The sequence below is a fragment of the Phalangium opilio genome, unplaced genomic scaffold (genome assembly GCF_054372755.1).
Source record: "Phalangium opilio isolate 3A_F unplaced genomic scaffold, DU_Popi_V2 ptg000017l_1, whole genome shotgun sequence".
In the NCBI taxonomy this organism is placed as follows: Eukaryota; Metazoa; Arthropoda; class Arachnida; order Opiliones; family Phalangiidae; genus Phalangium; species Phalangium opilio.
Genome location: NW_028324151.1, coordinates 2,025,762 through 2,053,711, shown reverse-complemented (window position 1 = coordinate 2,053,711; position 27,950 = coordinate 2,025,762). Strand labels below are relative to the sequence as shown.

General features: G+C 35.7%; 1 protein-coding gene across 3 annotated transcripts in view; it reads left to right on the top strand.

The window, feature by feature from the left end:
- LOC149702399 (uncharacterized) overlaps positions 1-27,950 on the top strand; it is a 180,920-nt gene that overhangs the window by 113,277 nt on the left and 39,693 nt on the right. For all 3 annotated transcript variants that reach the window (XM_089866198.1, XM_089866197.1, XM_089866196.1), the window contains one exon: positions 6,341-6,515. In XM_089866198.1, coding sequence (XP_089722324.1) covers positions 6,341-6,515 — 175 coding nt within the window. The remainder of the gene's footprint in view (positions 1-6,340; positions 6,516-27,950) is intronic.

Below are 27,950 nucleotides of genomic sequence, written 5' to 3'. Positions count from 1 at the left end.
GTTGGAAAAGAAAAATATATTTTTTTATCATCTGTCGATTTTCCGGTGTTAGTGGGTGTCGTTTGAAGTCTTTTTAAGATTTTGGCGGATTATTTTCTGTTAGAAAAGGGTTTTTTAAGAGAACGTATTTATTTAAAAGAAAGAAGACTAAGTGCTTTTCTTACGATGGTAAATAACTAGAGCTAAGCCTTGTAGGTGTGAGATATTTCCAATGAATTTCGAGGACTCTGTCGCTTCTTAGACATTGATGAGAGTCAAAAGAATACACCCAATTTGTTCGCTTTTTTTGATGGGTTTTTTTTTTTCTTAAAACCTCTACGGATTTTTCTGTATATAATTTAAAATCCAAATTTGGTATAAAATTCCATTGAGAAACTTTATTCATTTTTGGGCTAAAAAAAAGAAATTGAACAATATTTACGTGGATTTAATGGATTAGGTTATTTCAAAAAAGTGGAGTAATTTTATGGGAGTGGTAACGAATATTTCCTTGAAAGTGCATCTTACTCTGAACTAAGTATCATCAGCTATTCTCCGTTGGTCTAAGGTTTTCCATAGACATGTGGCAGCGCGTAGGCGGTATGCCATTCTTGTACTAAACCACTCAATTAGTACAGTTTATTTAGAAGATTAATATCAAAACATATAGGAATATTTAACCCAATTTTAATTTTAAAACTGACCACACAAAATAACTCCTTAGTTTAATTGACGTTTAACAGACATTTAAATATAATAATTAATAATAATAATAAAGCATTCACAAATAAGGAAGGAAACTTAAGCTTGAAAGAAAATTTACCTGCCTTGACATTGATATTGGTAAATCACCGCAAATTTCGCGTGTGTGTGATTCATTCTGGTCCTACGAATTATTTCATTTTTATCTCTAAACATCTCAACTGGAAAACAAACAAATAAAATATGATAGCTATATAACTAGAACTCTACCAGTTCAAATAAAAATAAGCAAGCCTAATTTAATTTTATTTTCAATTGCACCCCGTGAAATTTCTCGTCTAGTCCCGTAGTGTTTAGCATAAATATTGGTTGAATATCTTTTCTTCTCTCTCTCTCTCTTATTTGTTTTTACTTTTATACGTAAGTAATTTGCGCGCAATATTTTCCCTGTATGTTTAGACGTAATCCGAGGAAACTAATTTACATAAATAAATCATTTTGATTCATCCAACGGACCGACCACCAAAAAAAACCACCACCTCCCTTCAGGGCTACCATGGAAATCTTCAATTGAGGTTTTGTTTATTACTAAATCCGGTATACGCCCATAAATGTTTATCATTTGTTAAAATGATACCATTAAATTAATATTTGGTTTATTTTAAATCAAATTAAATTAAATTTAAAAAAAATAATCAATTGAGCCACGTGGGTTCCAGATGAGAGTGTGCCAACAAAAACGCTACCGTGGAATTTGGGTTTCCGCAAAGGTCAACCTACCTAAATTCGAAAGGTAATTTCCCGAAAATGTAACATTACGCTGGAAGATCTCTCCCGCCTCAATTTCAAACATTTTCAACCTTTCGTGTGACCTTTTAAGCTACGATAGTTGCGGTTGCCTTGGTAATATTGAGTTCGCGCGTTTTGTATTGAATTACTACGCGTTGGCACACCACCATATCTTTCTGACAATAGGTGGGTACCAGAGAGTTGCATCGGGTGTCTGTCAATCCGATTCTGACAGCTTTGGTCGGAGGCCTATCTGTCTTTCGCTACCCGTCTTGATTCCCATCCATTTTACTTCACGAGAATCGTTGGAATTCGAGAAAAGGGGGCGCTAATTCCGTTCGGGGTGAGCCGCCATTTTGTAAGCCTGGGCGGGGTAGCCCACGATCGACACTAAGAATGTTTTGAAAGCCTATATCGACGGGTAACCTAAGTCTTAAGAGGCAGTTTACCAAACAGAGTTACTTATATACCATGGACGTTTCAATTCTAAAAAAGGACCAACAATTTTTGCGAGCTTGGAATATGCAGTGAGCTTAGGGGAAAGCATTTATTTCGTTTGCTTCCCCCACTCTGAGTTCTTTGAGTGGCCTTGATACACCATAATCTTAATCTCTAGCACGTGCTTGCAGTAATTGTAAATATAGTTTTGCACGTGCAGAAAGACGCTCGCTTTTCAAAGATTCCCAGTCCCTTATAGGGAATATAATATCCATGTAGGTACGTACCATGATGCTTATTGATGGGATTTAATAAATGTTAAGCGCGTTAGGTATATTTTACGGTTAGATTTTTTTTATTCGCGAGTTATTTGTAGGCGTTGAGGCGTTGCTTTCAAATCTCGGGTGTCCCTCTCTCTCTTTCGTATGTAAGCGATCACCCACTTAAACTCGGTGACCGCTAAAAAGGATCGTGAGTGTGTTTTGAGTCTTTTGACAGACCCGGGGTTTTTTACCCTCAATATCGCTAATAGCTGATGGGCCTCTTTTGTGACTACTAAGTTTCGATTAGGCTTATGATTTAAAAACCCCAAAAGTACCCGTCGATCCGTACTTGCATGCGCGGTGTTGACTAGTAGTAAACGCCTATTTGTTGCTATAACTGATGCCCTTGAACTAAAAGTGATGACGTTGTATCAATTGTGTTTTTGCGTTTGAGAGAGAATTGACTACATTTGGTTTTTTGCAGTCAATCTTCCTATTTAGTCTGTAGTAAGCCTTTGACAGTGACCTACGTCACTTCATGACAAGCTCCAGTTTGTAACAAGTGACAAACTTATGGAACATACCTGTTGAACTTATTATTGTACCAACACTTTCTCTCAATGCCTACAGCGTATCTTGAATACTACATAATTTATTTTATCGAAAATATATATACTTAATGATGGAGTTAATATCCCATCTAATAATTGACCACGTACCCAAAACTTTAGTTACAATGCTTATTATTATTTTTTTAATATTATTAAAAAGGCATAGCTAAGGCTTATTTGAATTTTAGTTCATGGCCATGCACGAAGCACCCTCCGATCCATTCGTTTTGGGATAAAAAAATAAAGGTTCGCCTTCAATTCAGTATTCCTTCGGTAATCATACATACACATTTCCATTGGTGATGGTACATTACTTCGTGAGCACTTTTTGATTTACTCAACGCTATTAATATATCTTTTAAATTTCATCTCATCTCCGCATCTCTACCTAAGAAAGGCGTTAACTCAAACTCCTATACGGTTAAAAGGCTGGCTGGGCTTGGCGCTTATTTCATCTTAAAATAGACTCTCTTAAACGTACCTAACGATATAAAATTTTGTTCGTTATCCTTCGAGAAAAAATCTCGCAATCATATATAGATATTAAAAGAAGAAATAAAAAAAAAATTATAACAAACGCATTATCATGACGCGATTTCTTTTTGCCCTGTTTTCATTTTCATAATAGCGTCAAATAATTTGTAGTCTGGGTCAAGATGATGCCATTTTTACGAGTGCCTTTGCGCCAGAGGTTATAATAAAAATTGAACGTTACCAGTTTGATTAAGTTTCACGCGAGGTCAGAATATTGTGGAATGCTAATTAGATGTGATAAATATAATTGCTCCGTGTCCAATGGTACCAAGTAATTGGGCATACACCGATCAGAGGTCCGAGTTCGAGAAAATGTTTTGAAAAACATTCGATTCGGTTTCAGACTACAAACCAAGTTTGAAACGTCAGAACTCTGGCGAGTTAAATGCTAATGACAAACGCGTCAAGGATGTGGTAGATGTAATTGTTCTCTATCCAACGGTACCAATTACTTGAGGATACAACAAATAGAACTCGAGTAAATAAAATTTGAAAAATATTCATCTCGACTAACAATTTGTCTTCAAAACTGTTCAATTTTAAACTTAAGTAAGGTAACGCGATAGAATCTAAATTTATCCACTCTTGATAAGCGTACTTGCGCGGTGGTCTCCTCTTGCCTGGGCGGTGTCCGCCCCGAAATCATCACGAAAAACCTCGCGAACGTAGTTAAATATGGTGCACTTTTGGTTCATACAATTTTTTTTCTAAAATAATATTTAGGGCATTATTATTTTCCATCCAATTGTGGGGTAGGAAACGCGCGATGATCTCTTTCTCTCTCTTTAGATTCCAATTTAAGCTATTATTTTTAAAGGCGTAGTAAAACGCGATGCTATAAGAGGTTGTTTTTTTGGGTGCGTTAACTAAATAACTTCAAAAGTAATTGATCTCCGAATAAGACAGTAAGTGTTATACAAATCGTTTAAAAAATATTTGTAACAATTTATTATAGGTTGGTGGTTTGAGTCTATTTTTAGTAAACGCGTATTTTGGAAGCTCTAAAACAGAACTTAGTTAATGTAATATTACAGCTATAATAGGCAGGTACCATTGAGGCTACAGATACATTTAGAGCTAATGGTAATCGTAACTGTGTCCAGTAAAGAGAACAAACAGTTTTGTAGCATTTTGATGATCGCAACTGTGTCCGGTAAAGAGAACAAACAGTTTTGTAGCATTTTGATGATGCTATGTCTTTTATTTAAAAATTCGATACACAACTGTTATTAAACCTTTTATATTTTTTTTATATTTTGAAAAAGTGTTTCTAATATTTATCTCACGTTCCATCTCAAAGAAAGGGTGCAGACCGTTTGACCACAATATTCGGTTTTCTCGTATAGCTGACCGTATAAAAATTCTGAAAGATTAAAATCAACCAAACCAAGTCCAGTGTGTAATAATAAAAAAATAAGCAACCTGGATTGTAAATGCGAACGTATTTAGACATTAGGTTTGGTTTTAGAGATAACAACGTAGAAAATGATGCGCTGAGATTCAAAATGGGTTGGTTAGCTTTGAAATATTTGCGCGGTGGTGTTCATTTCGCGCCATGTTTAACCATGAAGGGTCAGAAACCTTTGGCACCAATGTAGAAATACTATTTCAGCACGTACTTACATATAATTTTCATTATTCTTTAAAATAATAGGGATAATTATTTTTTATAAGAACTCAATTTGAAGAAGAAAAATGGAAAAAATGTCAGAACATTTTGTTTTTTTTACTTTTCACGTCTATTTAATCTAATCTCGTGACTGTTCGAGGTCTCGTGAATGCGTTTGAAAATTTACCAGCTGTTTTTTCATACTAAATTACACCTTTAGTTTAATTAAAGTACAAATTTGCCATTAAGTTTAATTTGTCAATATGATTGATGGGAGTCGGCCTAAAACTAAAATAGGTCAATTGTCTATTTAAAACTATATACAACACGTTAAACCAAATAAGGATAAATACCCCTCCCTATACAATTAAACAACCGCGAAAAGACCACGTGTAAACAATTCGCAACCCATAATTTAAATCGAATAAAACAAATGTGGTTCAATCACGTAACGTAAGGATCTCTAAGTTGGCATTCAATCACAATTAGTGTCAAAAATTATCCTAGATGGGTGACAGTAATAATAAACAACTCATATGACTTATTATTATTATTATTATTATTGTTATTATTATGTCGATTTTTAAAATCGTAAATATTTAAAAATGGACCAAGGCTTAAATGTGAACAATCTTCTTTTAAATACGCGTGAAGTTAGATTATAGTTTTTGGGGTTTGAAAGCGATGCCTCTTTCTCTTAGTTGTTGATTCGCGGCGTGTTGTTTGCGAGGGGTTAATGAGGGAATGTTCCGGTCTTTCGAGCTAGAACTAGTGGGCGTCCAATTGTATCGCGTAGGCGGAAAGGTCACCTAGCGTCTGCTGCAAAGATAAAGGTCATCCTTACTTCTATCCATTACCCACCGCGCCTTTTTCAAACAAAAAATATCGTTTTCGCATATCGTATATACGCGATTGCCATCTTCTTCTTCAAAAATGGATTGGGAATTCACGCTCCGTGATTTGACTGCTTAAAACGTTAGTTGATTCTGCTACAGGTTCTTCTTTCCTTAAAGGAATAGTGTCACGCCTTGTTATTTTGTTTCTTTCCATTATGATAAAGTTTTTAAAATTTTACGAGAGTCGATAGATACCTTCAAAATGGTCCGCATTCACAGTTGTTGTTTTTAAAACAAAATTAGGTAGAGATATTTCAAAATGTGAAACTTGACCTTTAATATTAATTTTCACTTAATTATGCTAACATTATCCCATTCAACATTTCCTCAACTTAAAGAAGAGATAATTTAAAATTTAAAAAAACACCTGATTTGACGGGTATTGGGTCATTTTATGGGAAGGTTCCCAAAATGTAATTTCTTTAAAAATTTTTACCTGCATTATTCTTGTATATATTTATAATTGCATATATATATGTGTAATTATTATATTTTTTTTTCCTTTTTATTATTTTGCAGTTTTACATCGAAGTTCGAAAAGCGATTGAAGCCGAACAAGAATTGGGTCTCGTTTCTTGCGACGTTCACTTAAGTTTTGATTCCGAACGTAAAGATTCAATTCAACAACAACATCAACATCAACAACAACCTGGTGATAATCATAATCATCATTCAAAGAGATCACGACAGATAGGTGAGTACTGAACTGAACTGAATTGAATTATATTTTTGCCAATATATTTGACAATCATACAGGAAGTATAATATTTAAATTTTTTTGATGTTTATACTAAGAATGTTACGTAGGTTTAAAAAACAAAAGCAGTTCTTACAATTAAGCAAACATACCCCAGTTTTGGCGAAAAAGTCGGGTAAATTCCCCCAAAAAAGATTATTTGCGACGAACCTTCTCAATTATTTCCGCACCTTCTTTAACACCCTACAAAATTCCCTTTCGAAATCATATCAGTTGCATCAGGGAAAATCAACAGCAACAATAACAAAGAGTTTTCTGTGTTTGCTAGAACATATATAACACAAAGATAAAATTGTGCGTACCTTGATCTAGGGTATTTAATGGGTTCTTGGTGTATTAGCTCTTTCACTTTCTTCCGCTCAAAAATTACGCGGATGACCACATGACTGACCACCCCCATCCATGATCAATCGCTTTTCAATTACTTTTCTTTATCTCTCGACTCCCACTCGGTTGGTTTAATTCTCGCGGTTTCGCGCATGATTGACGCGCAAATTATGATCGATTATTCAACCGTAATAAAACGAAATTTGGCGCCGATATCGAGATGGGAATTAACATTTAGGTATACGTAGTTAAACGTCAGTTTTGATTATCGAACTGTTACGCCGCGGAATGAGATTTGAATTAGAACTTAATGATACTTGTCAGTTGTTGATGTTTTTCTTTTTCAAGTACGATATACTTGGTTTCACTTCGTTACGTTCATTGAAGTATTCGGAAAAAATTATCGATTATAACTTGCGTTATCATTTATAAGATCGATACATTGTATCGTATAATTTAGTTTGAAGGAATGTATGGGATTACGCCGAAACGTAGTGATGAAATCGGTGTAACCAACCATAAGTAAGACTATTCAATATGTATGACTAATTTAATTTGGCGTTGCTAATATGTTTTCAATATGAGAAAAAAAATCGATAAATATCATTTCAAAATCGATTCGAATTATTAAAGTTCCAACAATCGATTATCATTTTATCGCGTGTAGTATCGCCGCATCGAACCGTTTACCGTTTTGTTTTCGTAATGTTATATATCCTTGTTAAGTATCTCGATCTTAAACCGAGGCTTAGAATTTATTTGGCTATCATGGAAGGTTTTTTAGTGTGTTTTGCAAAGATTCATTCTTCACGAAGTTCTAAGGCTAGTGGTGCGAATCCAAGCACAAAGATTCAAGGCGTCGCGTTACTCGATATGGACGGTAATCCGCGAAAAATTTCTCCTTTTATGACTAGAAAAAAGAAACATTTTGGAAAAGGTGTCCAAACGTGGAAGCCAAAAAATCCTTTCCTAGTTATTATCTACTGTATAAACCCTTTGAAAACGTAAGCGAGACGCACCGTATTTTTTTTTACGTGAAAAACAACGTTTTTATGAACTGAAAAGGAATAGCTATAACTAACCTATAATCAGAGGCAACTAACTACTTCATGTGGAACTTCTATTAGACCAGTTTTGGATGAAGTACCCTGCACCTTCGATCACGTTGTTATTTTTTAAATGAAAAGCGTTGGTAAAGGTGGTAGCTAGATACCGCGCTTACCTTTGATAGAAATGTCCTAGTCAGTCCTTCGAAGACGAGAGCAAGAATTCTTTGATAATTAAATGGTCGAATGAATTTCTTTTACGTTACGTATCAAATGTCTTTAGGATTTGAATCATCCAGGACTCGAACTGTTACATATTTTTAGATTTATGTTTGAGTACTGTTACTCCTCGTCTATCTGTCCTGCAGTTTTTATCGCTTCAGTTGATACTTAGAATGTTTCGTCACTTGAGATTTTAGGGGAGAAAAGTGTGTTTTTAGGTTTTTTTGGCTTCCGCGTTTAGGTTAGTGTTTTGGATCAGGAATTGACCATATCAAACCGCTGATAAATACATACAACGACTTTTTTAAAACGTGAGATGTTATAATAATAAGGGATAAATATAAGCTACTATCAGAAGAAAATAAGTTACCATATTATTTGTAAAAATTTAACATAATTTTAATATCTATCCCCTCGTTATGAAATCCACTAAATTTGATATAATAATTCCGAAAAAAAAATTAGTGACATTTCAACACATAATTTTGCATATTATGTTAAATCAATTTAAATTAATTTCAGTTAGTAATAAATAAGATTCAACTTCTCCCGTTCTGCAGATTTCCAAATGCCAACTTGGGTTTTACCCCAAAACAAAACACATAAATTAAAATATTAATAGATATGGGTCCAAGTCAAAACATAAATTTGCATATTATGTTTATCCCATCGTATATATTTTTTTACATATCCCGCTGGTAAAGAAAAAACTGCGTATGTATTTTTAACCACATAAATTTGTTTTTAAATCTTCAAAATCTTACGAAATAACAATTTTATGTTAGCACTTCCAATCCATCAATAATGTAAGCACCTTTTTAATGATTTGAGTACAAAAGGTCATTCAGTTGAATATATACCCACCAATTCTTTTCGTAATCATCAATGAAATATTTGGCTTTAATAAATTAATCTTGCCCGAGGGTTTTTTAACGTAGCGTCCAAGGGTGGGTCATGATTTTGCAGAACAGAGAAAGTTTATCCGGGAAGCGAGTACCGTTAACCCATTCAGCGCGCTCTGTCTGTACCTTTATGGTACAACAGCGTCAGGTAGGTATACCGGTAATACCACCTGAACCAAAATGATGATATGAGCACCTGAGGCATTCTGATTTAGGCGTTGTCATGGCCCCGAATCTCCCAAAAGGGTGGAGATGCTTTCTCGTGTACCTTTTCTTATTTCTTACCTTTAATAAACAGGCTGGGTTATACCTACGATTTAATAACTTAAACCTGTTGAATTAATTTGGCATATTTCACCTTTTTATCAATTCATTTGAACCCCATGTTAACCGTATGTACGTATGAATCCATCCAGTTTTTGTAAAAATGTCAGTCATACTATAAGTTCATAAGATATGTTCCATAAGTTTGTTAATCTCTGGTTACAAACTGGAGCTTGCCATGAAGTGAGTGAGGTAGATAGATAGATAGGTCATAGATTCGAGGTAAAGTGACGCCTGATGAGGTGCTGCCAAAGGCTTAGTAATGCAGACTAAATAGGACCTAGACGGAACTTGGTCCTGCAAAATTAACCACCGAGTGTAGGACTTCAATTCTCGCTTCCGTCGTTCTCGAACTAGCTCTCAGTGAGTCTCTAGCGAACCTCTTACTTTGTAATTCAAAAGACAGCAAATAAGTAATTAAACCATTTACCATTCTCATCCTGCCATAAGGTGTCATTCAAATAAACCCGAAAACTCTTTATCTGCCTTAATAAGATTTAAAATGAATGGAGAAAGGATTTCTTCTCTCTCTTTCTCTGCTCACCGTCTTTATCTTCGTCTGCTAGAGAAGTTTAAAACTTTAATCTGATGAGAACCACACCCCGTGAATGGATTAGCATCCCTTATACCGGATGAATTTAGTCCTAGATATTATAACCACTCTTTAATTTTCTTCTCCCTTGGGGTAAAGAAAGAAAAGAAAGAAAACCTTCGCGAAATCAAGAGTTTGGCCCTCTTTTTGGGTTGCGGTCACCACTAGCAACTTGTGAAAGCGCCCGGATGCCAAGTCTTAACTAATGCTCCACTTTCTTCGAGAGGTTTTTTGCCTGTTATTATTATAATCATGTGCCACCATTTCTTATCGGACTACAGCCAAGTTTAATTCAGTTCCCACACCCTTTTAGTGGAATTAATAGCGGTTGCATTCGGCGGCGACAAGTTGCAGATAGGGTTTCTAATTTTTTGTTTATCTTTCTGATGAGTTTTGGCTCGATTCTATTTCATTTTAAATACCCTCACCTGTTGATACGTATTTAGTTTCGGGTTTAATTTAATTCAAGCAGTTAGAAAAGCCCTAATAATTTCGGGTAATGCAACGAGTATAGGTTTGAAAATTTTGTTAAGCCTATTTTTGAATTTTCACGCGCTTTAAAGATTTGTAATATCACATGCTGCATCTATATGTTTTTGAATTTTTAAATTCCGCGCGACACCTTAACAATTACGTGGTAGCTCGTGAGGAAGAACACGTGCAGTTCATCAAAGGTCAACCAATTAAATTATTTCCCGCCTATTAGAGGTTTCGTAAACTTGATACGGAATTTAATTTACCCAAATTTAAATTAATCGATTCTGCTTATGCAAACTCTTGATGAAATCGAAATATATCACCAGCACTCCATTTACCAACCCATATCAACCCAGCCCTAAATCAGGTTAAAATGCCCTAACCCAAATGGGGAAGAGGGAGGGGGACTGATTTTTATTACATTTAACAACAATGACTTCTGTAAAATCGACGCGATGTAGGTACCGACATTTTTTGCTAAGTCTATTTATTAATAATCTTAATCGGCATACGCTATTAGATAACAATGAACGTCATTTTTAAGAAAGGCGCAACCTCGTTTGCTCGTTACATAGCAGCGCTCAGCTCGCTGGATATGTACGTCGTAGGGGAATTGTAAAAAAGTACATTGCTTATCTAGATTAACCTCTTTCCGCTCGTGAGCCACCCTGATGGAAAAGGATGGTGCCGAACCAGTTTGACCCCTTCTCTCCCTATAGCAGCGCCATAGCACTCCCTCCCTTTACCTGTGTAGCTGATCTCCGTTAAATAAGGTAAAACGAATTTGTAGGGGGAACCTTTTAGTTGATCGCTCGCGTAATCTTGTACAATATACAAAGAAAGCCAAGGCAAACACTTTTCTTTTGTACGCCCTCTATCTCCAATTTTTTTTATGCCCCTGATATCCGCGCAGCTCCCCCCCCCTTCCTTTAAACGTCTTTTAATAAATATTCTCAAATGCGAATCGTTCTTATTGATAATGTCAAAATTATAAGAAGTGCATGTGTCTATTTCAATTTAAGAATATACTCGTTCTTATACATGAATGTTTGGCCTCATATTTGGGTCCCTGGGATACATGGTTGCTCATGCCATTTGCAGTCTAAGATTGGTCCCAAATGTCTGTAGACAGGGACTTGACCATTCGGACATAACTCTACCCCCTTTCGCCATTCTGATATCCCTTTTTGCAACCCCCTTTCCCGACCCCCCTTTGGTATCTTTCCTAGCATGAGTAGAAGCTAGAGTGATATGTCGCGACGCAGTGTTGCCTAGTCCCTAACCCATCCTTAACATTGTTACTGCGCTTCCTGAAAAACGTAGAGACGACACGGGGAATCTTTATGGTGCACCAAAGATACTCGTAGTTATTGGGATGAGTTTATATCGTAACCCTTTATTGACGTCACCGTGTCCCGTAACGTCGTGAGCTTACAAGAGTACCCGCCATTATGGTGGAATTTCACATCTGTACAATGAAGGAAATAAAGGATTAGAACTCCGTTTCACCACTTTACTAAATGCAAACATTATCAATTTGCTCGAACCAGGAATGAAAGGGAAAACAGTGTAGTGGGGGGATGGCATAAGGTAATTTGGAGTCGTGTGAGAGGGCACGAGCCCGACTGACAACTTTTTTTTTTTTTAAATTTATTTTTTCTTTTCCATAAGCGAGCATGAGCCACTTCTATATAACTTTTCTTCCCCCGTTAAAGGTCGCGTGACCTCAAAAACTTTCCTGACGTAATTTTATACTCCGTATATTGGATATAGAGATGCGGGATGGTGGTGGTGGCGGTAGAGTTGGTGGTTGTTGCTCGGCTACAAAATGAATTTGTAATTTCAGATTAGCGATTGTTTTTTCACTCGAATCCCAGCAGGGAGTTAAATTTATTCCCTATTCGCAATGAACATTTTTTTATTTTAAAGTCATATCAGAAGGGTGTTTTCACGGCTTGTTCTTTCACGGGTGTATCTCAAAAACCTCTTGCACGCGTTTTTATTAAAAATTACTACACAAAGTTCTCGCGTCAGGATTCTGGTGGTTTTCTGCATGGGAATTGGGCCGTTTTGTAGACTTTTATTGGGAAATGAGAATCGATTGTACTGTAATCCTTGGATTATGATACTGACTTTGATTTGATATTGAATGCTTTATTTCTTACTAGGTTTTGATATAGTTTTAAATATAGATCAAAATTAATTAAAAGTATAGATATAGTTTTCAGCCTAGGAGGATTAATACCATTTACACAATAGGAGGTGAGACTACTTGGTAAGTACTGCACTTTGTCTGACAAGTAGCCTGGCCTTCTGGTGTATATGGTATCAATACTCCTAGTCTGAAAATTCAACAGTAAAAAAATTAAATTAGCATAAATAAATACAGGATTTAATTTATTAAGTTTACCATTTAATGAGTGATCAAAATCTTTCCGTAGTTTTCTGACCCCTGTGACCCCTGTTAGGTCAAAAACCTGAAGGCTCTTAAACACCACGAAACCTTATAACATCCTTTGACCAAATCGTCAAAACCAATTTCCTTTCCAATCTAAACAAACCACACGGGTCAAAGGTGACAACAACTCGCAACTCGTGAACCATTTCTTCAATCGAGGCGTGAAACTTTAAATTAAAAATTTAATGAAAAATCCAAACGATACAATCGAGAAAATCACGAAACGGAAATGAATGTGTCAGTCGAAGATAAAAAATTTATATAGGGAGGTGCATGGGGGAGGTATAATGATTAAGGAAGAAAGACAGACCGGAAGTGACGCGGCATTCGGCTATGTATTACAGGATCATCTTTGCGAACATCCGTTATGTAATAAGGATTTTATATTACGTTTTATATTTTCTTTCCTATAGTTCCTAAATAGCGTATATTATTTCAACAATGGATGTTTTACGGATGCCATACCGGAATTGGACTTCTTAGTGCATGTGTTCCATCCTGGTAAATCGTATGAAAAAAATAAAAAATAAAATTAGAGGATGCCGCGTTAGATATATATTAACAATTAAATGGGCAGTGTCTATCCGGTCCCATTTTTAAACAAGCATGACGGATAAAATTGAAACTTATATATTTGCAAGTAGATCCGTCATGTCTTCCGTTGTTTCCTTCGTCGAGCTAGTCACTAGTTAGTTACTCATTTATAAATATTAGAATTGATTATACGTAATTAAAAAAGTATTACATTATTTAGGAAGCTTAATTACAATAATTAGAACCAATAGCTCATCAATATGTTTGTACATTATTACTGCGATGAACTTTCGCTGTTTGTGATTTACAATTTCAGTTTTAATTATAGTCTGGGTTAAAGTTTAAGACACGCAGTCCATCTGCTCATTTTTTAATCTGTACTAAGCCTTTGACAGCGCATCACCAGAGAATCTAAGACGTACATATCTTATTATTATTTCTATGGTAGAAAACAACAAACGCTTTTCTATGAAGGCATTCCAGAAAAACCAGGTGAAGAGCTCTTATAATTCTTACGTTACAGATTTTTAATTAAAAAAGAAATGATGGAATCATATTGCAACAATCATCATCTAGAAGAGTAAATCTCTTGATCCACATTTTTTAATTTTCATTTATTAAGATTAATGATTTCCTAAAGAATTTCTTTGTGATTCGTACAAGGACTACTCGTTATAAGAGTGCATAAGCAACTTGATCATTTTTTTTTAAAAACGTGGCGAAAATTATTTTGTAATTTCCCATCATACATGCGTAGGTTAAAATATTTGAAACTTTTCCCATAGGGTATTCCCGAAACTTTCCCAATAAGGTATATAGGCAGCATACCCATTCAAGCGCAACCTTATTCTTACCTTTGGGCATAACATGATATTATGGAATCATGGTGTACCTAGGTCGCTTTACCATGCGCCCGGATTTTCCCATCGGCTTTGACGCTTCCAAAGAGGATTGCAGCAGGGAGATCCGCTTAAAAAGTAAATAAAATTTCAAAACAATCGCCAAGAGCGGAAGCAAGCTACTTTACATAATTTTTTAGCGATGTTTTCTATTAGCCATATATCGAGAGTTGTAAATATCGGTTATGAGAGATTGCCTCGGGGTCCAATATACAAATAGATGGAAGATGTTGGTGCCGTATCCTTCCTCGTGTAGTCAAGTGGGGAAAGGATTGTAGGGGTACTTAAGTGCGTGGTGTAACTAGTAAGCCATATCTTCATTAAGATAAATTTGAATGACTTCTAATAGACGAGAGAATTTCCATTTGAAAAAGAGTCAGTTTTATAATAGAAATTTTTCTTCAAATTCTTCCAAATTTTTACCATTTGTAAATAACAATATGCACATTCTATAGTCAAAATTTGTTGCCAATTAGTGCATTTTTGTTGTAGTTATTAAGGAAAATTGAAGTAGGTAGTCGTTTGCTTCAAATAATACTTTCAAAGTTGTTTGCATTTTTGGAATCAAATATAGCGCTATCAATTCTTGCTGCAGCTATTAATGAACTCAACGACGTTTTGACCTTAAAGTCATACCCGATACCCGTCTTAAAAAGTTAAAATGCTTAAAAAAAAAACCGGTTTTTCTCTATGAGAACCCGATAATATATTTTTATAAATATAGCTCCGATAATATTTGATAATTTATGTATCCCTTATGTTTAGGCGCGGGTAAACAGGTAGCCAGACAATATGCTCGTTAACCCCGGGTGGGAGATGGTGCAGTGGTGGTGCAGTGGAGGGGATTTGGAGAACTGAAGCTGAAGGAGGGGGTTTGAGGAATCACGCTCTCTCAACGTCACGACCTTTTCTCCCGTTTAGAATAAAGCATCATCCTTCGTAATCATCGATGCTCGAACAAAACTTTCATAGTCTATAAAACTTCCAGCCACTGCCATTCAACCTAAATAACAATGAAGGCAAATTACGCTCATTTAAAAAAGAATATAAACCAACCGACTACTTTTACTATCCCACGCCACCTTAGGATGAGTTTCTTCAAAGGGAATATGGAATACCACTAAAATTAATCAATATTTCCCGAGTTATCTTTAAATTTATCAGAATTATTTGTGTTATTATCAGAATAATTAATGAAGTTATATAGGAAAATGTCCTCAATATAGACATCGAATTACCTAAAATTTTCAGTTACTTTTTGTTCACTACACTATCCCTTGGCACATAAAAAAGGTTGTATTTTATTTTTGAGCGAGTCTCACGGATCGATTACCGGTAAGTAAATCACGAGCTATCAAGTTAATGATTCCCGCGCTTACGTTAGGTTACGACCTTTTAGTTTGAACCACGTTTTTAACTCGATCCTCAAATTATGAAGGAGTAAACCGGGGAGAGGAATCTTTTAAACTTTATTCCCACATTGATGATGAATAATTTTTTTAACCTCTATTAAATTCCGAACGGAAGAAGAGTGTATATTACCGCAGAAACCCAACCACAATTTCTTCCCGCGCCTACATGGCTTCCAAAAAGCTAACTAAACTCCCCTAAGGCAGGGATTTGTTGAGGGAGGAATATTACCAAAGGTAAATAGATAAAACAGAAAGTGGGCATGACCTGGGGAGGTTTGTGAAAGCCTCGGTCTATAGATAGTTTACAGACTAGGAGGATTCATACCATTGACGCAAGAAGGTCTTTCGTTCGACTCCACCAAGATGTTTGGCCTCCTTGTGTAACACCTGAAGCCTGCTGGCCTCATTTTGTAAATTGTATGAATCGGTGATCCTATGTTTGGCGTACTACTAGTCTTGATCTTTCTCTATTTACCATTGATATCCATGACTATCCTTCCCTGATTCCTCACCCAATACTCACAGTGTCATCCGTAATATCAACATCCCTTATCGTAAGTAGTATCCCCTCCAACGGGAACGGGAAACGGACGATTTAACGGTACACGCAGTGTCATTCGACTGAAGAATTATCTTCAGTACTTCCCCTCTTCTCTTGTGGCTCATTACACCATCCAGGAACATACATATCCCTGAAGTCCTCCTGTCTTTCTCCCAACCAGACAAAATCCTCTCCCAATGTATCTCTCTAGGCCTAACCTTGTTCAAACACGGAGGGGGGTGGGTTAGGGTTTTCAACAAGGGGGAAGAAGATTCAACAGGTTGTAGGGGACGCGACCGAGGCTTAGAGAAGATACAGGATGATCCGTCCGCAGTTAGCGTGACGATCCTTTTCAATTCGGTGCGGTTAGTTAATCTTGCGGGTGCTACCATAAACACCCCCTGCATGCGGGGACCCCAACCACGGAGAGTTTCAAGAATGCTGTGCAAGAAGGGAAAACAAAAGAAGACTTTCAGGAAGTCCCTTAGATAGATAACGTAAAACTGGAAACGGAACCGAATTATTGAGGATATTACCTGGGAACTCTAGGCATGGTTACCTTTTTCCTTGGGAAGAAAACATGAGGATGAGCTCTGGTATCACCTGCCTACCACCACCGTATTATCTAAAGAAGCCCTTGTATTTCGTGTAATTAAGTAGGATTCAAATTTCGTGCAACCCTGGGAGAAGGGTTTCACGCTTTGTAGGATGTGAATTAAACCAAAATGATTGCGCCCAGGGAATCGGGTTGAAATTTGGGGAAGCGGATTTCCCTCAAATATACTTAGCTAACTAAATAGCCAGGAAAGTCGTTACTGCCTATTTCTTGTTTTGCCACGTCTGCGAAGTCATCCATCAATTAAAGGGTGCGTTCTTAGGGTCAAACTGAGTGGAAAGGGTCAACAGAACACGTGGTCCTACAATTGGCTCCCAAACATTGATTGCCCCTAAAACAAGAAATAGTAAAAGACGTCGTATCAGAGAGAACAACTTAATTGTAAATATTTGTGTCAAATATTTGCCAGTATATCATTTAAAAATCGTTAAGGATAGACAATCAGCACTTATCCTTGACGTATATACGTGCACAAGCATTCCACGTTTATTGAATACCATAAATTCCAACCAAGACAATTCTAAAAAAAAAAATCATATCGTTCCCAGAAGCTTGAATACTGATTATTATATAATAGCGCTCTTGTTCAAATTGGCACTGTTTACTAATACGCAAAACCATAAACATTCTTCATCTTTTAAACCTATAATTGTCAAATATCAATAACTAAACTAAACAAACAATTTATTTCGACTTTCGTTAAGCATAGTCAGTAGTTTATGGAATTTTGCCATAAACCAAAAGTTGTACCTATAAATCACAGAGTTGATACTACGGTAATTGGCAATAGTGATGTTATCCGGAAACGTTAGCGTGTAAACTCTTTCTTTATTTTCATCTCTATAGAACTTTAAAATTGCATTTTTGGGAATTTCACTCTCTCTTTTTTAAATTACTTCGGAGGAGGTATTTAATATTAAAATCCTTGAGTCTTTAAAACCGGCTATATTAATCTCGCGGGCCCATATTATATTTTCTCTCTCTCTCTCGTTTCTAAGAATTTGAATATTTGGTTGTCTTTTATTTCTTTTGGCTCCTTGAAGAGGGGAGGGAGTGCGAGGCAATGGTAACAGTTAGTTACACACACACACATACACGCTCGCGTTTGGTTTGGTGGGCGTGAAGACCAGAATATAAGATATGGGTCATTTTAATACCCGGCCTAATTATGGCGGTAACCGGGAGGAAGGAACACCGGGGGATTTCGAACATATTTAATTTTTAAGATTTTGTTTTATTTTTGGTATTACGTATGTATTTAAAGGAGAGTTATTATGAATTTTATTCGAGATTTGCTTAACAAGATACTTGATAAAAATTACATCGAAATGGTCCATAGAATACATCTTTTCATTATTTTAGAGTCGGTTATATCAGGGATAGATTTAATTTTAGAAGTAGGAATGAAGAACAGAGTAAGTTCCGGACCCCCTTCCACGGGACGGGGGGGGGGTATGAAAGAAGAGGCGGGTCATAGCGACAGAGGTAAAATGGAATTACGTATTTTTCTCCGTCCCCGTCAGCAACGTCATCAAAACGTAGTTTAAGCGAGCCAATAAGATAATTTAAACTTCTTGTTACGTGTTGGAGGGAGGGGCGAGTCGGACTGAAGTAAATACTAACCGTTCTCCATTCCTACTTCTAAAATGAAATCTATCCCTGATTATATTAAGAGCCATTTCCTTTTCGCGATACTTATCCTTTGAGATAACTTTTTTCAAGTTCCAAATGATATGGTTTGTGTACGTCCTTGCGATTGTTTGGAAGCGTTTTTGTGTTTCTAGATGATATGGTGAGGAAATCTTTTTCCCGTATGATTATGGACGGCTCCTTCAAACTCCACCTTACTTGCTTTCTTTATTTTCGTGACACTTAAAGAAATGTTAAATTTGACGAGATATCAGCTATTAGGGTGTGGACCTATTTTGTTGTTACGTGAAAGTTAACTGAAGCGAATTAAGTGACTGTTCTTAACAATATTCGAGAGTCGACCTTCGCGTTCTAAGGTATCAGGGACGTACTCGCCTTTTATTATTATTAAGAATACTAAATTTGGAAATTGAAATCGGAAGTATACTTGTTTATGTTGGGAAATATTGAGGAATTTCCAAACTTATCTTTTAAGTTTTTAGTTTTTTTTTTTTAATTCTGGCGTTTTGAGTCCCACAACCGAAACAATTACTTGCCTGGCTATTCTCAAGTCTTTGCGACATTTAATTGAAGTCAAAGAAATAGAGCTTAAAAAGATCTAAAAGAATTACATGGGTAAAGAGAAACTATTAGACTCGAAACTGTAACTGCAACAATTTCATTTTCTTTTAGCAGACGAATTTTCCTAAGCCTAATTTGAAAATTTTAGGCCTAACAACTGAAATTTACGTTTTTCTCACGCACCCCTTTGTGTGAAAGATTCCCATTTAAGAAAATAACCCTAGAATCAAAATAACCCTTTTTAAAATGTCCAATTTACATCCTTTATAACTCAAATATGTAATTACGAGACTTAATTTTGATTTATTAATAAAATATTTAAAACCATAATTTATATTTATATATATTGACCCTTGTTAGCACGTTCCTCACGATATTAAATTAAATTTAATAGAAATAAATAATATGTACCCTAAGGTATAATCAAAATAATAATAAAATAAGCAATTTCTTTTGATGATAAGATATTAAAACAAATTATCCTGTTAAGTGGAAGTGGCAGTCTATTCGTTATAACGGTCATTCATTTCCCACTGACCAGTTTTATAATTGACTGACCCACCTCCCTAAATTCCTAGACGGGACGGTAGGTATTCAAACGCCGAGGCTTAGCTAGCTAAAACATTTAACCTCTTAAAAACTTTCCCACGAAACAAGCAGCACGTGCTTTTGAAACAAATCTTCCGTCAGTAAGAACTTTAATTCTTTTCTTCTCCTCCATCCACCCTTAAGGGGGAAATTTAAATCAAAAACGATATTTTCTAGTGATTTAATTTTAAATACAGCAGATTCAAGCCCTTCCCCCCTCTCTCTCTCTGTCTCCCTTTGCCATCTAAGACGTAATAGTAAAGAAGAATAAAGAGTAGAAGCTGTCGAAACACTTCCTATTAAAATTGCAGTCGACTTCATTACGTATTCCGTAACAGTCCTTCGTTGGCAGCTAGTGTTTTGTATCTTGGGGAGTTAGAGGGTGACCAGGGTTTATTGGGCTGAAGCTTATTGGACGGGTGGAAAGTAGTTTATGTTTATAATTGTTGATTTGAAACAATTATTGCGAGTAGAAATTTAACTAATGGCGTTTCTCTTGGAGCAATATTAAAGGAGACAAAGATGCAATTAGCGCAATTCTCATGGAACTTTCGTTATCACTCCAAGAAAATGACTCCATAGAAAATGCCAATGAAAACGTAAAAAGTGATGTTTACAATGGTCTCGAGCGACCAATCAGAGCCTTACTCTTAATATTACGTCATCTTTACCCTGCCTTCATTTTAAATAGTTTTTGAGACAATATCTTTGATTTTTTGGCATACGTGGAAAGGGAAGTTAATCGCACTTTCGCCAACTTGTTTTTAACAGTTCAACGCTAGAAATGAGAGCTCTTGGTAAATTCGTAAGGCGTCTATGCTAGAAAGCGTCCTAATATCTAATTTAAATCTCTCTTTCCACTTGGCTCGCTTTTCCCTTGATTAAAAAATAATATTCGTCGCTTGACCAACGGATCTCGTGGGACCTCCTTTATAGGGTTGCGTGTTTCCATAAATTTTAAGTAAACAATCCTTGGTTTACTCGGATTGGCTGTAGCTACTGTCAGAATGCGGACAGACGTCGTCTGGAAATTTATGGATTACATTGTCAGTGTCCCAATTATTTATTTATATATAAAAAAAAAATGAAATGAAATTAAAAATTTGCATATTATAATTTAATTTAATTAAAGATAAAAATCTAAATTAAACATTAAAGTAAGTAGGTTTTTCGGGAAACCCCTATAGCTAAAAGGTTACCCTTTCATCAAAAAAGAACACGTTTCTATTTTATTTATTTTTATTTTTTTTAAATATGTAAAATGTGTTCAAAGGCTTAAGAGACATTCAACAAAAAAAGCTATTAGCCTACTGTTTACTATGATCATGAAATCATGAATACACTAAAAGATAATGTTCTTTTTCTTTTCGCAACCCAAGCTAGAGGTGATGGAAGGGTTATTTTATTTCAACGGAGAAGGAAGGGGGTTGGAAATTAACTCGGGGTCCTTTGTTTCCCGGTGAAGACTTTTGGTTTCCTACGACAATGGACGTTTAAAAAGGAAGCGTGATTGTCGGCTGAAGAAAGTGGTTAGGGTCGTGCTGTTAGAGTCACTCTCTCTCTTCTTTCTCCCTGACCTAGTTGCTTCCTTCGAGCACCGAGACACGAGTAAGCGTGATTCTCATTTGCTAACTTGGGTGGAGCGCCCTCCATACTGAGCACTAGCATTTTTCGCCCATTGTCCCACGACTTACTTACTTACTTCGACCACTATATCGTGCATGGTCCAAGATTTTTTTCCTAGGACCATGGTAGCAGCGCTCTTTCAGATGACCTCTTACTTACATTCCGTGATTTGATTGAACTGATTTATGTTGTTGAGTTATTTTAATTGTTTGGCGTTCATGCATCTGACCTCCTCGATTGTATATTTTGATTGCGTCAACTTTGTTTGTGTTGTCTATTGTTTACAGTTACGCGCGTGTATTGAACTTCATTATATTTCTAGTATTTATCGTTTGTCCCTGATTGCTTTTTTACTTATGTAAATATTGTAGGTCGAATTATTTTTAATGCGAAGGTCAGTGTTGTTTGTTGATCAATACAAATACGTTTGTTTAAACGCTCTGTACTGTTCTTTTACAAAGGTTCATGTCAATTGTTGTTGATAACACCTTTTTTTACAATATCAATGGCTGGGTTTGTCGAAAGCTTGTTACTACCTTAAATACTATCTTGAACGTCCTCAAGACAGAGAAACTCCAGACACTCACTGATAAGCAACGAACTGGGCAGTGGTCACTCGTCACTGAACATTTCCTGCGTGCGCCATTTCAATTGCCATTCGCAGGGCAAACATAGCCTTAAGTAACGATGTATTCACTCATAAATACACCTCGCTTTGGGTGTGGCTTTCATTTGCTAATCCTCATCTCACTCCTAACGTAACCCAAGAGGTTTTTCCATCGATGACGACGTAGGAAACACAATTCCTCAAGTCCTTGACCGGGGTACATTGGGTCCACGAGCCCCTCCTCTTCGTGTGTACCCTTCGTGAAACTTTAATCCCGAATATTTTGTTTTGTTTGTTGATGTACATCTCGGATGATGACAACCCAAATGCATACCATCCATGTTGTCTTATTCACGAATCACGTACTCTGAATTAAATTCGTATCTCTGTGTGTGATGGATTCATCTTCTCTTCTCCATGCATCTTTTGGAAACGAATACATACAACAATCGCGTCGTGATCATATGAACGCACAACTTTATTACAATACAGCACCCCAACCCTTTCCTTTTTTTCTAGTACATTATTCCATTAAAACTTCTGTTTTACAGTTAATATGTTTTTATACAGGCGAACTTGACGACGCTATTGTGCAGGGGTAACTAGTTAAACCTTTATATTATTGCCCTTAAAGAAAAGAGAGAAAAGCCTATATATACACTTCAATTTCACGATTCTAAACTTTTGATTGCCCGCAGAGACGTTGGGTTTTTTCTTTTTTTTCTTCTGGCATGCGTGAATTGATGCGGTTTGGACCTTTAAAACATTTTTTAAAACCATTATTTCAACTCGTTTCTCTTCGTTGAAATAAATTGTTTGTTTAAGGTCATTTTATGTAAGTAGCTATAGCGTGCCTGCTAAAGTCTTTTCCCATTAACTTTCAACACGTTTTGACTTCCTTTTTTTCTATTTCATACCTTTATTATGATTATTATGACTGGTGGCAGTTTCAATATTGTCTACCGTATACACCCCTGAACAATTGAAGTTACCACCACCATCATGGGTGTGTAATTTAATGCATGGTGAAATACCTACCCATTTGAATGAATCGTTGCTTGTATTTATTTTTAATTACCTCTCCGAGTGACGTATGTCACGGAGAGGTTCTGTAACGATCGTGTGTGTCTGTTTGTGTGTTTGTGTGTGTGTCTGTTGTTACACCCACGTGACCGCGTTCGCAGTTTCCAAATCGGAGCAAACGTGTTCGCCATTTCCGAACTGCTTTCACAGTCACGGAAATGGCTACTCTATTTGAGTTCTCACACCACCATCTTCTGGTCTTTGTCCATCCCACACGGACACCAGTCTGTACTTACTGGCTTCTAATCACCACCATCTTATGGGCTTCGTCCATCCCACATGGACACCAGGCTGTACACACTGGCTTCTAACACCACCATCTTCTGGTCATTGTCCATCCCACATGGACACCAGTCTGTACACACTGGCTTCTAACACCACCATCTTCTGGTCTTTGTTTTTGTCCACCCCACATGGACACCAGTCTGTACTTACTGGCTTCTAACACCACCATCTTCTGGTCATTGTCCATCCCACATGGACACCAGTCTGTTCACACTGGCTTCTAACACCACCATCTTCTGGTCTTTGTTTGTGTCCATACCACATGGACACCAGTCTGTACACCTGGCTTCTACACCACCATCTTCTGGTCTTTGTTTTTGTCCATCCCACATGGACACCAGTCTGCACACCTGGCTTCTACTCCATCGTCATCGTTTGGTTTAAGACATTCGCGGCGATCAGCTAGGGTTACGAGAAACGTCTAGCCTCCCTAGGGTGGGTTGTCCACGATAGGTTTTCGCAATTGCGGTTGTTCTTGCTTTCAACTGTAGTTCGACACCCTTATATACTACCTACTTGAATAAGGCGAAGCAACTGGCGTATGCTTCATTTCAAACGCCAATATTAGTCAAGTCTCTCAAGAATGTTTAATTGTTCTTTTTTAAAACGATGTAACGTTCAATAAGGCGAATAACTAACGAAGAAAATATTAAATATTAATTATATTCATTTTAATATTTAAGATAATCTTGTTTCTCAATTCAAAATTAATACGGAAAGAGTTAAAAATCAGTCTATGTTTTTGTCTGTGTGTGTCCGTCCGTTGTTACAGTAGTGCGCTGCGTTAGAAGTTCGTTTTGTTTTGATGTGTAAAGGAATCCTACAGAACCATAATATTCCCTTTATCCTTAATATAAAGTGAATATGTGGAAATATTTTTCGTAATTATGATGCATTTAGTACTTTTGTAGCTTTAAAGCTCTATTTCATTTTGATATTCCAAAAAGTTTTTTTTAATATTATTATTTAAAATGGATGTTTATATATTACCTAAGCTATACTACATCTGTTTATAGCATAATCCTTTCTAAAGTGAATACAAGCACAACGCTACTATGTTGGTCAAATGAACGTTTACTTGTCAATAGGCCAAAAAGTAAACGCTTGGGTTTGGATTTCGTTTCTGTAATGCAGAGACATAAACGGTTCAGAGTGAGCCGAAAGTTAAGTACACTTTAGGCTTAGATATTATAATCATGGTGGAAATCTGGGCCGCGTTCAGCAGAGCCCAGCGCTGTTAGCAGTGTCCTACATAACGGGATTTTGTTTTCGAATTTTGACGTCACGGTGCTTAGCGCGGTCTTCAAAGAAAATAGTCGGCTTTTTGGATAACGTGACGTAAAACGTGTAGTTCTCAGCTTGGCGAAAAAACCATGGATGAATTAATACAAATAGCTCTATGGGACTATAGCTATTTAATTGGCGTGAAACCAGTTGATCACGCGAGAATTTTGAGAGATATGCTAGTTTCTAATTTTAATTATAAAAGTTGTTATCTATCTCTATAAATATGTTATCATACAATTTTTGTTAAGCCTTGGTACCTTGCACGCTTTATTGCGCTAGCGTCATTTATAAAACGCCGATGACCGGAGAAAAGCTATGACGACAGATTTCACCGGTAAACATTTCCAAAATCCGCTGTCTTTTTTGGTGAGCTCTGCTGAACGCAGCCCAGACCAGTGAAAGGTCTGATCGTAATCGGATAATAGCTTCGTGTTTTCATGCTTTTTATGGTACGCATTTACTTTCAGTGTGTGTAGCCACAAATAAGCTTTGGTGTTATGTAACGTTAACAAACATGTTGACAAACTAAGAAAATCGTTGAGGTGAAACGAGAGGATAGTGTTTATATGGCAACCCTGTTGTGAATATGGCTTTGAACATAGAGGGCATACAGTTGAGGAGTAGAAAATTGGGCCTTTACAAACACGTAAAGGTAGTATCCCTCCAAAGTTTTATCTCTTCATTTCCCGTTTCTCCCCCATCGGATAATTTTAATGTGTACAAGTATATCATTATTGGATGTAAAATGTCGTCTGATTTACAGTATATTTGCTATGCTTTGTATACTGCTTTAATATTTCATAAATTTTAACTTAAGAAACATTTCCATATCTGGGTAAATAAGTTTGTAAGTAGTCGTCTTGACTCGGAGAGGTAATATTTTGGTTTTCCCAACTTGTTTTTATTTTTAATATACTTAAAAAAATTATTTATTTCTTTTTAAATGAGTAGATTTTCATGAATAATTTCCTGAGAATCTTGATTTTGATTGGGTAATACATGATACTATGGCGGGAAAACACCTTAAGGGCGTGATAGTCCTCTGTTACTAACACTAACCAACTTTCTTAACCCTGGTTAGAAATTTAAAATTTCCCGCTCTTTTTAAAAAGCACGTGGATTGTTAAGCCTTTTTTTAAATTTTTGAAAACTGCACGCGCGCTTCAATGTCACATGACCTTAAAATAAATCTTAACCTCTATTGAAAACCCATTATCAAACTCTCCCTTGTTTTAAAAATTTGGGGCATAGACTAACCCATTAATTAACACAACCCACTCCACGCACGAAAATTTGGGTACATTTTTCCTTGTAAAATATTAAATAATAATTTTTAAACAAGAAATGATGTTAATAGTATCAAAATCCTTCCTATTAAAAAGGAGTGTCTAAATTTATCTGCTAAAATTAATTACGTAGAGGCAGACCGTCGGCGTGAGCATTGCAGTATCATTTTGAAATTAATGTTTGAAATTAATCAGGATAGGAAGACTGAGCTCTATCTAATCCCTTGTTGAATACTAAGAAGTTTAACTCTTCATTATATTATATTATATTATAGAAAGCCCCCGAAATTTATATTTAGAAAATTTCAAACTCCTAGCTCGAGATACCAGAATATTTTTTCCTACTAGTAATTTTTTAATGAATAACTAAGGGGAGGGGCCACTTGGCACGTGTCTTCCCTAAATATAGCAAAGGCGAGCGAGAGTCGATGTTATATTCTATTGAAGTTGAAATTATATTTTAAGAAGTATGACTCAGGTGTCGACGTTTTGGCTTCAGTTGTCAATTACTTTTAAGTATTAAGGCTATCAAATTAAATGTTTTAATTAAAATAACCGGTATCAATTGGGAATGGAATAATCAGTGACCTTTTGAACTGTTTATTGAAAATATTACAAACAAATCTTCGGAATTTAAAGTCGAAAAACCGTTTACATTTAAATTCAAAATTAATATTCCCTCTAATACTTCGTCAAAATTGAACATCACACCTTGTTAGGGTAATTAACCATATTTTTTTTATTATTGTATTAATTATTAAAATAAAAAAAGGCAACGGCGTAGCCTCCTTTTATCTTGAACACAATAAGAAGAAAGATTTCTTCTGGATATTATTTTATTATAGTATAAAGAATTAAAAATGTGTTTTATTTTTAGATTTAATATAAAATTTAATTATCTTCTTCGTATTTATCTTTTAACGCCTTGTACCGAGAGCTTCGTTTTGGCTTTTTGATTCTATTTTCTTTCTTAAAACAAAAGGATTTTTATAAGGACGTTATTATTTGATAACGGTGGACTCCTAACTCGGAAGACACATTGTGATTAAAAGTATATTTTAAAAACACTAAATAAATTTTTAACCATTGTTTAATTTATACTGAGATTCAATTCTAAACATTTAACTTAAATGGCCACACGTGTACTGTGTTTATAAAAATAGAAAGTAAGTATATTTCTTCTTCAAGTGTTAAAAGACAGTTGAATTGATAATTTTAAGTAACGTTTTTATTGCAAAGTCAAAATAATAATTGAAAGAAATGTTACATAACGCTATAAAATATGATGGCCATTATTGAATTTAGAGCTTCGTTTCAAGATGATAAAAACATAAAATTTATTAAATTTTTAAACTAATTAAAATAAACACATTTTTAATTAGAATTCAGGAGCCTCCCTATTAAACAAGGCGCGCTAGTTAAGATCCATTAAGAACTTCCTAATTAATATTTAATTTCAGAGTAAAAAAAATTAGTTGTTTATTTGTAATAATTGCTGTTTTCTTCTATTACCTTAATGTATTCGCCTCACCTTCTTACTAGACGTATATAGTCTTTTAGTAGCTTACTTAACCCGTAAAACCCCCATTAAGTAAACTGTATTTCAACAGGAATCTTAATGAAAAACCAAGGCGCTTGAACGTTAATAAATTTACCAACCATGTAAAATTAAAAGCATCTCAATCAGAAAACTCAACTCATTTTTCTGGTTTATTTAGTTTCATAGGTAAGATATTTGTAAGAAAGTATGGGATGTAAATATTTAGTGTTTGCATGTAGCTGGCCACCTATAAGCGACGAAACCAATAGGTTAATTGAAAAATAGTTTTGTATATCGTTAAAAAGTTGATTGCGATCAACGAGGTTTAAGATATTTGACCCATATAAAGAGCTCCGTATTCTGTTCCTTAAACGGCCCGCTAAAAAAAAAGTAAAGAAAAATTTTAGAAAGAGAAATTTTGAGAGAGAGAAGAAAAGGACTTCGCCCAAGATCATGATGTGAGAACTTTTCCTCCCTTGCCATCCCTCTCCATCCCCCTCCATCTTTTC